The 11,957-nt window shown below is 52.0% G+C and overlaps 1 protein-coding gene across 1 annotated transcript; it reads right to left on the reverse strand.

Annotated features, from left to right (window-relative positions):
- Nucleotides 1–1,811: 1,811 nt before the first annotated feature.
- Nucleotides 1,812–11,601, reverse strand: TUBB6 (tubulin beta 6 class V). The gene is made up of 4 exons (XM_068563858.1): nt 11,478–11,601; nt 11,082–11,190; nt 9,447–9,557; nt 1,812–3,143 (listed from the first exon to the last, which is right to left on the reverse strand). Exons 1-4 carry the CDS (start codon nt 11,532–11,534, stop codon nt 2,080–2,082), a joined length of 1,341 nt encoding a protein of 446 aa, XP_068419959.1. The 5' UTR covers nt 11,535–11,601; the 3' UTR covers nt 1,812–2,079.
- Nucleotides 11,602–11,957: the final 356 nt, after the last annotated feature.

The following is an 11,957-nucleotide window of genomic DNA, read 5'->3' on the forward strand; positions in this document are numbered from 1 at the left end:
GGCTGGGAAGCCCTGCGCCCTCCGCGAGGTCACTGTTACTGTTAGAAGGGAGTGATGTGCTGCTGTGGTTCCAGAAAAGCCAGAGTCCACAGTGCCGCAGACCTAGGTCAGAGCCCACCAGAAGGTGGCCCGAAGAAGATGTAGGTCTTCAAATGCCATTATCTGGACTTGGAGGCACCACACATTTCTGCATTTTTAATACTTTTTAGCTGTCTCCTTTAGTGTTATTCCAACTTGCTTGTGTGTTCTTGACGCAGATGTGTTGTGGGACGTGACTTGTCAGGCTTCAGGCACAGAATCGGCTGGCGTCCTGGAGGAGCACTGGACCGATGGGGTGGCAGGTGGCCCAGGTGGCCCCCGCCCCCCTGCCCATCCTGGGACCACTCTTCCACACTCCAGCTCGCCAGGCCACAGAAGCACTAACGGCATCACAGCATCCCGGGAGCTGGGGCTGCACGGGTACCAATCACAGCCTCCCTTCACTTCCTCACGGGATGCTCTGGGCGCTTGTTGAGTAAGGCTGTTACGTGAGGAGGACAGCCCTGCAGGGAGGGGGCCAGCGTGCGCCGCCCCTGCTGAGCCTCCTGGGTGGTGCCAGTCGTGAGTCAGGCCTGATGGCGCTCGGGTGGTGACCCACATCTCCCCTGCGCTGTATGAGGTCCTGCATGGCTGGCGGCCAGTGGGGCCCAGAGTGGCCGCTGTGGCCTCAGTGCGGCACCCGCGCAGCATGAGTGTGTCGGGGCCTGACTCGGGTTTGGCCTCCAGCAGGCGCTCAAGGCACCCGTCTCTCCTCCAAGGCCCGTCAGACCTAGTGAGGGTCCAGCGTAGATGGGGGCGGTGAGAGATTTTCACCGTAGTCTCACAAAATGGTTAGATTTTTGCAAAAACGGGATCTCACCTCGGTTCAAGCCATGTTGCGTGTTTTGTGGGTCATTTTGTCCAAGGCGCAGCGGACACAGAATTACAGAGGGCCACCATGGGGCAGGGGCTCAGCTCAGCAGTTCCTCAGGGACCCATGAGGGGTGGGGAGGCTGGGCAGGGGGTCCAGCACTAGCATTAAAATGCTTCCACCCGCAGTGACACGCTCGTGTTCCCTGGGCTGAAGCAGCTGGGCTCACAGTGCCCTCCAGGGGGAAGAAGCCAGAACCTGGGAAGCGAGCCCGCTCGCCCCGTGGAGGCTGAGCCTAAAAGGCGTCTTAGGGAGCAGACACCGTGAGGTGGGGGGGCGGGGGATCCTGTGCCCTGTGCCAGGGCCTGCCTGCTGGCCCTGCACCCCCAGAAGGAAGCACAGCAGCTCCCAGAGCCACCAGCCGGCACCCCACCCACCTTGAGCTTGTGTGTCCCCAGCTTTGGCTGGAAGCCTGAGGGTCATTTTCTGTGGCTCCTCCAAATCTCAGCCAGGTTGTTAGGGGAGGCTGGGTGGACTAGCCTAGGGCTGGACGCAGGAAAGATTCGTGGGGGCGTAAGTGCTGGGGACGTACAAACGGGGACAAGGGCTTTTATTTGGGGGTGTGCTGCTTTCCATAGGAGCCACCAATTAAAGAATCTCAGGGCTGCCCGAGAGCCTCCAACGGAAGTGAAGCCCCTGCCTGCGTGGAGTGGGCTGTCAGGGCTGCACCCCAGGAAGGGGCGGGTGCTGTCGGGGAAGCAGAGGCGGGAGAGACAGGGACACTTAGGGTTTATTGTGACCAGGTTGTTCCCGAGTTCAGAGCTGCACGTCCAGTACGAGGCAGCACCTTGTGGCTCCAGGTGTCATCACAGGATGAAACACACCGTTTCTAACCCCCTAATTCCCAGACATGGTTGAACACTTAAGAGAAGGTGAGGTTTATTTATTTAGCCCTTTATTTATGGCCCATGAGTTCTTTCAAGTCCTCTCTGGTCTGATGTTTGGGTAGGGATGCCGGTCCCCGCTCTTCTGATGTCCTTCATCCCGGATGACGGACAGGACAGTCTCGCTGCCTCTGCGAGGGGCCCGTCCCCACACACTCAGACCAGGGCTCCCCTTGGCGGCCAGGAGACTCACCAGGATTGGAGGAAGGACCTCTGAGCCGCGGCGTCCAAGGCAGGGACGCGCCTCTATTCGTTGACCTCCTCCTCGTCGTCCTCAAAAGCTTCCTCGCCCTCGTCGGCTGTGGCGTCCTGGTACTGCTGGTACTCAGACACCAGGTCGTTCATGTTGCTTTCGGCCTCAGTGAACTCCATCTCGTCCATGCCCTCACCCGTGAACCAGTGCAGGAAGGCCTTGCGCCGGAACATGGCTGAGAACTGCTCCGAGATGCGCTTGAACAGCTCCTGGATGGCCGTGCTGTTGCCGATGAAGGTGGCGGCCATCTTCAGGCCGCGCGGCGGGATGTCGCACACGGCCACCTTCACGTTGTTGGGGATCCACTCCACGAAGTAGCTGCTGTTCTTGTTCTGGATGGCCAGCATCTGCTCATCCACCTCCTTCATGGACATGGGGCCCCGGAACACGGCGGCCACGGTCAGGTAGCGGCCGTGGCGGGGGTCACAGGCCGCCATCATATTCTTGGCATCGAACATCTGCTGGGTGAGCTCGGGCACCGTCAGCGCCCGGTACTGCTGGCTGCCACGGGCGGTGAGCGGGGCAAAGCCGGGCATGAAGAAGTGCAGGCGCGGGAAGGGCACCATGTTCACGGCCAGCTTGCGCAAGTCAGCGTTGAGCTGGCCGGGGAAGCGCAGGGAGGTGGTGACCCCGCTCATGGTGGCCGACACCAGGTGGTTGAGGTCCCCGTAGGTGGGCGTGGTCAGTTTCAGGGTGCGGAAGCAGATGTCGTACAGGGCCTCGTTGTCGATGCAGTAGGTCTCGTCCGTGTTCTCCACCAGCTGGTGCACGGAGAGGGTGGCGTTGTAGGGCTCCACCACCGTGTCCGACACCTTGGGCGAGGGCATCACGCTGAAGGTGTTCATGATGCGGTCGGGGTACTCCTCGCGGATCTTGCTGATGAGGAGAGTGCCCATCCCAGAACCGGTGCCGCCGCCCAGCGAGTGGGTCAGCTGGAAGCCCTGCAGGCAGTCGCAGTGCTCGCACTCCTTCCGCACCACGTCCAGGACCGAGTCCACCAGCTCAGCGCCCTCCGTGTAGTGGCCTTTGGCCCAGTTGTTCCCGGCACCAGTCTGTCCTGGAGTCAAGCAAGAGAGGGGACACGTTTCAGACAGGGCTATGGGGCGGGGGGAGCTGCGAGGGGCCGTTAGTACGTTTAAAATGTGTTAGGAAACGATTAGATAATAGAGCGAGGGGTGGGCCCCGGTCCCCCAGCACTGCAGGAGCGCGGGAGGGCAGGCAGCTGCTTCAGACAAGGGAAATCCACCAGTTTTAAGATGTACACGTGTTCTGACCTGGTAATTCCATTCTTGTTTTTAAGTAGATAATTCTCCCACAAGGTAAAAGACAAAGAGAACAGAAAGTATACATTAAAAAACAAATTGCTTTCCCCTCTCCTTTGGGCTCTCTGAATTTTGTACTATGCACAAATACTTTCTTTTCGAAACAGTAATACTTTCTCACGTTAACGGGGCTCCTCGTTCATCATCCAGAATTACGGTTGCAAAAGTTTCTGAGCACCCACTATTTTGCACCTGTAATTAAACACCCAGCACAGGAAGTCATTCCTGCCCTCAAATTGCTTCCAGTCAGTCGTGGTAAGATTAACATATGTGAAAGTCTTTGTATTTTTTCCAAGGAGTTCAAGTAACTAGAAAGAGACCTTCTCATTAGTCTGTTTTGGGGTTTTTGTTTGTTTGTTTTAAGCAACAGTGCATTTTCCCCAACATGCTTATTTCTACTTTACTTTATGGAAAAAATTTTTAATCTGAAAGGTTGGTTGCTCAATTTAAAATCCTAATTTTCAGTTCACTTCGTTATAAAATGGAAGCTCCATCAGTAGACAAAGCATTTTTTCCAAGCTGTATACACAGGCCTGTGTTTGTTTGAATGGATGCACTTAAAAAGATCTGGCAAAGAGGACCGGGAGGAACTTATTTTCATTTTTGCTTTTCTGGACACTGCACATTTCCTGTAATGCAGTGCTCTTCAGACACCACTGCTCTGTAGCCCTGAAAATATTTAGAAACTACATACCCCAACATTAAGCTGACATCTAACGTCTTCATAAATTCAAATAGTTGCAAATGATATTTTAATTTCCGAGGTACTATAAACACTCCCTTTTGAAAACAAACATGTTACATCATTCTATTAAATGTATCCTGCAGAGTCCATGTAAAGATCAGGAATAGGGACTTCCCTGGCGGTCCAGTGGTTAGGGCTTGGCAGATTCACTGCCGTAGCCAGGGTTTGATCCCTGGTCGGGGAACTAAGATCCCACAAGCTGCATAGCGTGGCCAAAAAAACAAAAAAAAAAAACAAAAAAACAAAACAGGAATAAATCCTAAGTTGAAATTGAATTTTTTAAAAAAATTCCTATGATCACAAGGTGTTTAAAATGTCAATAACTGTATTCTTTTCAATTAGTTCATTTATCCAAGTGTGAACATCAGATATTGCCAGAATGAGACAAGGTTTGGCATCCTTTTTTTTCTTTTTTTTTTTGGCCGCACCACACCACATGTAGGATCTTCCCTGACCGGGGACCGAACCCGTGCCCACTGTAGTGGAAGTGCAGTCTTAACCACTGGACCACCAGGGAAGTACTTGGCATCCATTTTATTCCTTTTTCTTTGTTTTTACATATATAAATACTGAGAAGTCTTGTTCACATAAATATGTAAATGGAATCAATTGTATTCTAACAATGTCATTGAATTATTTGATCTTCAGAGTAAATGCCAAAAATCAAATAGTGATCTATCATCACAGTGTATTTTTAGGGACTTCCCTGGCTATCCCACATGCCACGTGGCACGGCCAAAAAGAAAAAAAAAGTATTTTTAATCATCTTTCAGCCCAAAACTCAATTTTGTGGAAAGCAGAATTGGAAACACCTGACTTGCATCAATCACACTTTCCTTCTGTTGGTCCAAAAGGCTTTGCACCAAGACTTACCTAATGCTCTTTCATTGAAAGACTCTTTGTGTGGTCCAGTATACATAGAAAGGGTTGGAAAATTTGAAATCTTAATTCCAACACAACTTTGCAAATATGGTTTTTAACGAAATGTTTTAAATATATTTTTGTCAAAATTTTTAGGTTGCAGATTTAGCTTATTCAGGTTGTAAAAACTATTGGCCACGTAACCTAACTGGCAAAGGCAGCCCTCATTATCAGAGCGATTCTGTAGATTGGACTTACTTTCTGTCAGAAAAACACGACTTTAATTTTCAACTCAAATCAATACGTTAATATGCATTTTAAGGAATATTAGAGAAACCACTGAGAACTGAATTCTAGAGCACACTGTAAGGTAAATGACAAAAAGCAGTAAAATCAAAGTAAATGATGCAGAGATTTAAAGATAAATTAAAAAGACAGGGCTCCCCTGGTGGCGCAGTGGTTGAGAATCTACCTGCCAGTGCAGGGGACATGGGTTCGAGCCCTGGTCTGGAAAGATCCCACATGCCGCGGAGCAACTGGGCCCGTGAGCCACAACTACTGAGCCTGCGCGTCTGGAGCCTGTGCTCTGCAACAAGAGAGGCCGCGATAGTGAGAGGCCCGCGCACCGCGATGAAGAGTGGCCCCCGCTCGCCGCAACTAGAGAAAGCCCTCGCACAGAAACGAAGACCCAACACAGCCAAGAATAAATAAATTAATTAATTAATTTAAAAAAAAAAAAGACAAGGCATTGCCATTTCTCATTAACTGGTAATTAGGCAGTGTAAGGTGCGGCTAAAATGGTCAGCTGTTGAGGAAGCAAGGAAGGCTATTTAAAGACATTGTATTTCTTCAGTTTGGGTATATCAAATTTGGTTTTGAAAAGAATCATGTATTATAAAAAATTTAAAAATAAATCCATCATCCCCCTTATCAAACTTTCCCTACACGTCGAACAAAAGAGACCACGGTGGTCCCACTGCTGAAGGTGGAGCGGGCAGGGGATTCGGCTGCGTCAGGTGGACTCAGAAAGCAAGAGGAGCAGAGGGGCCAAGGCGCTGCTGGCACATGCTGTGCAGACCTCTCCCCCCTTACGCCAAAGACATTCCCTTGATTTCTGTCTACCCCACTGGTGGCAACAATTCACCACCACCCCCGTGCACCGATGGGGGAAACTGAGCTGTGGCAGTGACACAGCCGGGGCTGTCCCTGGAGACCCGCCTAGCACCACAGCAGAAGGAAGGCTCTGGGCACTTGGGGGCGGGGCCTGCTCTCGGACACCCCTGGATTCTGCAGTTACCCCGGGGGGCGGCCTCACACATTGGGAAGGAGTCTTAGCTCAAATGTCTTTGGATCTTGCACAGCATTTATCAGTGCTAAGCCCTGTGGTGTAAAGTGCAAGTCTGTAAAAGAAGAACCACCGAAATTCTGTGATTATTCAGTAAGTTTAAGATGTACTGACTATTAGTGATTCATATCTTATACCAAGGGAATCCCTTCGGAAGCATCTAAAGAAGTCCTACAAATCCATAAGGACAACGACAGCCTTTAGGAAGATGGGCAAAGGATATAAGCACAGATCGCAGGGAGGGAAGTGCAAATAACAAACCCATGGCATACTCCTCACGAGGGAAATGCAAACTAAATAAGGAGATTCTATTACCCTCCATGAAGCTGACAGAACTCAAAAGCTTGGTAACACCGTGCTGACGGGGGTCTGGGGCAAGGCCCCCCCACACACACTGGAGCCACTGGGGGCATGAGGAGGACGGGCCTCCACAGGGGGCAAGTCAGCGACAAGGATCCAAGTTGGTCCCATTGACTCAGCGAGTCTACCCAAAACGCGCAGAATGACATGTGGACAGAGATTCACCAGGGAGCAGTTTGTAACAGTGAAAAGGTCAAGAGCTAAATATCTATGAGCAGAGGACTGGTGACGTCAGCGAGGCCATCGAGCCGGGGGCAGAGATGGACAGACTCCAGAGGGGCAGCCTTGAGTCCTGCCACGGCCCCTTGGGGCGTTTCCCGCCCCCAGGAGGTAACTGCATTCTCGCTCACGAACACAGACTCCCTTTACGGTGAAACCTGGCTGGCCGCCTTCTCGTATGAGGCTGGAAAACCATCACATCCTTCCTAGGCCCCCACGACTCTCGCACCTCCCCACCAAGCCAGCACGCGCCGGGCCAGCCTCCCACCTGGAGCTTGGTGAAGAGCAGATGCACCTTCAGCCGCCCCGAGGGACTAAGAATGATTTCACTAAACAGCGTGGAAACCAATCACCGGAGGGCAGTGGGGACACCGGGCGACAGGCAGCCACAGCCAGTGAAGCCCCTTGGCCTTGACCCTCCCCTCCCTCCAGCTCACATCATCCACTTGGCTTCCTCGGTGTTTACAGCGTGATCAGCCATGAGGTTTTCTCGGCCATCGACAAAAGAAGGAAGCTGGAGGCTTCTGAAAATATTTTGCCACTGTCTCATAGCAACAGGCGTTCCCAGTTAAATATTTGGGGGTCAGGAGTTGAACATCTTCTGCAATAGAGGTTGGGACATTAACCAGTGGCTCCAAATTGTAGAACACGAAGCTGCAACAGATCCCAGGGGCCTCAGAGCCCACCCCTGGTTCACCTCCAGCTCACACGGGGTGTGGGGTAAAGCTTAGGGCTACGTGCTCCCGGACTCCCCTCCAGCCCTGAATCCGGAAGAGAAAGTTACACGTACAGAGAGGCCTAAGGTCAACCTTCCTGGTGCTTCGCTTTGTCCCACAAAACTCTCTCCCACTAATAGGCATGACTGCTATGCAACGAGCAGTTTGTTAAGAAAAAACTGGGGTTTTCTAAAGCATATTCATGTTTAAAACTCAAATGCAGAGAACTTCCACTTTTAAAATTAGTTACTTCAAGTCAGTGTTTTTTTTTAAACTATTTCAAACTATATCTGAAAATGGAATGACACTGTTTTTTTTAATTCACCAACTCTGAAGGCAATGGGGGTGAACCGTCTCCATTCACAGGCAACTCGGCCTCTTTTATTAACTGGAGAATGACTTAAAAACAATTGTTGAGCCTAACAGCACACCACAGTGCGTTCAGACATTCTGGGTCCTCTCCATGCCCCATGGCAAACATGTTATTTTCTTAGTTAAAAATAGTCTCAACTTTTAAAAATTACTATTAAAGCTATTTCATATCAGTACCATCTTCGTTCCTCTAATTTGGTAGAATATCTCTATTAAGGCTGTGAGCACTGCTGTCTGATACAACTTTCTGCAGTGATGGGACTGTTGTATCTTTGCACTGTCCAATATGGTAGCCACTAGCCACACTTGGCTATTGAGCACTGGGTGTGTCGACTACAACTGAGGAAGTAGACTGATTTTATTTAACTTTAATTAAATTTAAATAGCCACACGTAGCTAGTGGCTACCATATTGGATGGTAGGATCTTGAAGCATCTTTGCTTGAGAACAACTATGAAAAGTCTAGTTCAGCAAAAGGTAAAGAATATAAATGTCCCCATTTGTAGACTATAAAAATACTGCTAATTTAGATTTTTTGATGTAATGAAAGGGGCACCAGAGACCTTCGTCCTGGTCTATTTGAAATATCAAAGGTGACAAAAACCCTTGAACAAATTATCAGAAGCTTCGCCTGTCCCATTGCTTGTGTAGGTTGTCATTGTGATGGGGAAGGGGATGACACCAAGAGGACTCATAAACTTCGTGAACATGTACCCAGCTGAAGGTACCTCGCTGTACCTTTATGACAGGTCACTGCCTGATTCTAATACAAGGGAATCAATTCATGTACCAATAAAACCTTCCAAGATTCTGCCTCCTCTTGTACACTTTGAAGTAACCTTGACTCCCAAAACCATGGCTCCAAGGTGAAAGAGGCTGGTCACACTAACAGTGCCACTTCGTTTAATTTTATATAATTTTCTTGAGGAGTTTGCAGAGGAACAGGCGCTGCCATCATTTTCTGGTGGAGGAAGGGGGAAGGAAGATTTGCCCAAATCCGATAAAACTAATAAATTCATATGGCACCAACCTTCGGAAAGAAAGCAGAACAACTGTCTATAGATGATGGAAGAAGAAATATAAACACACTGAAGTTAAAAGATGAGCAACATAAAAACCAAAGACAAATTATTATTACCATATTAGGATAGTCATTTATAAGAGGGAAAAAGAAGTTAATGTCTAAAAATTTTCAAAATCAAGAACTATCACCAGTAAGCATTTCATTTAGAGAATCAAAGGTTACTTTTCCCCAAGAGGGTACTTTTCTTAAAGAGGCTGCCTATGATGGGGCTGGGGACTGCTGATTTCCATTCTAAGCTTTTCTACACCACGTGATGTTTTTAATCTTGCACCCAAATTAGCTGGATGTTTAAAAAATAAAAAAGAGGAAGAAGAAAGGAGGAAAGACGGAACCTACCGAAGATGAAGTTGTCAGGCTGGAAGAGCTGCCCGAAAGGCCCAGACCGCACGCTGTCCATGGTGCCCGGCTCCAAGTCCACCAGGGCAGCCCTGGGCACATACTTTTGAGCTGGAAGAGAACAGAGCCCACGCACAAGGGTCAGTCTCTGGTTCCTAAGGCAATGGACTTCCCGGGAGCAAGTCCCACCAGCACAGCCACCTGGGATGTACAGAGCGGGCTTTCTTAGAGTCACAGAATCTCAGCCCTGGGGGAGGAGAGCCCCAAAGTACACAGTCCACCGTGGACTTGTCCGGATGAGGAAGCCAGCCCGGCACAGGGCACAGGAAGTTCCTGGAAAAGGCAGGATGAGAAACGAGGTCTCCCGACCTCCTGCCGCCTGTATTTTCCAGTTCTTACCCGTGGGCAGTTCTACTTTTTAGCTCCACAGAAATTGTACTTGCTGCAGCGAGTGGCCGAGCTGCCGGGACACTTTGGCACCTCCCTCCCTCACACACACGTGAACCCACGAGCGAGTCTGAGCACCTGTTCCAGGTGCGTCCACGGCTGTTTCCCGGGAGACTGTCTCATTTATGGACAAGTGTGGCCGTGTGCCGTTTCATCTGTAAGCACACACTCACACCAACTGGGCAAGAAACTGTCCCCATGAGGGTGGGGTCACTAGGACTGCATTGGGAACTGCTCTACAACCCGTCCTGCTACGCACACACCCAGGCTGAAGAAAGAATGTCACCAGGCTAGGCCTGAGGGTGACCAGCAAGTGCCATGTATATTGCCCTCTTCTCAGTTCCATCCAGGAATCTCACCATCCATGTCCTGCTGTTCCAGACCTTTTTAAAACCCAGTAATTTATGTGTCCTGTTCTTCCCAGCTCTCGTGTGGACAAGCAGCAGTAACTCCAAAGACAGAGCGTGCTTATCTCTGGGGCCGGGGACACATGTGTATGGAAGGGCAGCTCCTGTCACTTCCTGGGTGTCCCTTCAATGTCTTAGTTTTGTGTTGTCTTGTGAAGGGCATGTATCACTTTTATAATAAACGTTGTTACAAAAATAAAGTATAATGTAACCACCATATAGATGTAGCTACCCAGGACAGGGGTGATACTATTCTCAAACTTGGATAAACCACAACCTGGAATTTTTACTAAACTCCACCAGACAATGACCCTCTCTGTCTGTAGTTGCAGATTCCAGGGGATGTAAAGTCTTTTTGGAGGTCTGCAAAGGGCCAGAAAAATCATTTGAGGAAGTGTTTTTCAAAGTTTTAGCCAAAAACCTTCATTAAGAAATAAAAATTTTAAAGATAAAATAAATTTTAATAAGAGCCGGACATGACCCACTAAGCTGATTTCACAGCAGCAACGGGTCCGCTTCAAGAGCTCAGACCCGCCAGGGAGGACGAGATGCTGTTTGAAATCAACCGACGTCGGATTTCCCGCCCCAGCGGGAGCGAGGGAGGAGTCGGGCGTCCCGCTACATCTGGGAGGATTTTTCCAGAGTGAACCACCCACGCGCCGGGCGGCCCCGCGGGTTGGGGAGGGGGAGCATGGCCGGGGTCCCACAGGGCGATGACGGGGTCCCAGAGAGGGATGGCCGGGGATCGGGGGGAAGGGCGGGGTCGCGCCGCGCCACTCACACGATGACTCATTGTAGTAGACGTTGATCCTCTCCAGTTGGAGCGTCGAGTCACCCACGTAGCCTCCAGCAGGGTCGATGCCATGTTCGTCGCTGATCACTTCCCAAAACTTGCAAAGGGCGGGGCGAAGGACAGACTGTCAGCCCGGGGCCCTGGCACCCGCGGCTCCCCTAGGGCCGGCCCGGCGGGCGGGCGGCGCGCGGGGAGCGGCCGCACAATTCCAGGCGCGCCTGAGCTGCCTGCGGGCGCTCCGGGGCCGCGGGGACGGGGAGCGGGGCCGGGTCCCGCGGTGACGTCCCCCTCGGCCGCACCGGTCCTCCCGCGCTGCCCCGGCCCGAGGGATTAGGGAGGGGCGGGCCGCCCACCCGCAGGGAGCCCGGCCCGGCCCGCGCCCACCTTGGTGCCGATCTGGTTCCCGCACTGGCCCGCTTGGATGTGCACGATCTCCCTCATGGCGCGAGCTCAGCGCTCGCTGCTCGGACAGCGCGGCGACTGCGGGCCCAGCCGCTCGGCGCCCTGGACTCGGCGCCAGCCGCCCCTCCCCGCCCCTCCCCCAGCCGCCCTGGCCAATGGCCGGGCCCTCCCCGCCCCCCCGGCCGCACCCCCTCCACCCCCGCCACCCGTGCGCCCTCCCCCATCTCCCTGGGCCAGGCCGGGTCTTCCCAGCTCCCGCCTCACACCCGCTCGCCCCCTCGCCCCCGCGGTCCTTGCGCCTTCCCCCTGCCCCCACCCCGGGCCCCCAGCGGTCGGTGCGCCTCCCTCCGCTCCTCCCCGCGGCCTGCGCGCCCTGGGCTCCCCACCCAGGGGCCGTTCTTCCCGGGCTGCCTCGACCCTGTGCGGTCCCAGAAGGGAGAACAGACCCGGGACAGTGGAGGG

This window comes from Eschrichtius robustus, chromosome 14, assembly GCF_028021215.1.
Source record: "Eschrichtius robustus isolate mEscRob2 chromosome 14, mEscRob2.pri, whole genome shotgun sequence".
Taxonomy (NCBI): domain Eukaryota; kingdom Metazoa; phylum Chordata; class Mammalia; order Artiodactyla; family Eschrichtiidae; genus Eschrichtius; species Eschrichtius robustus.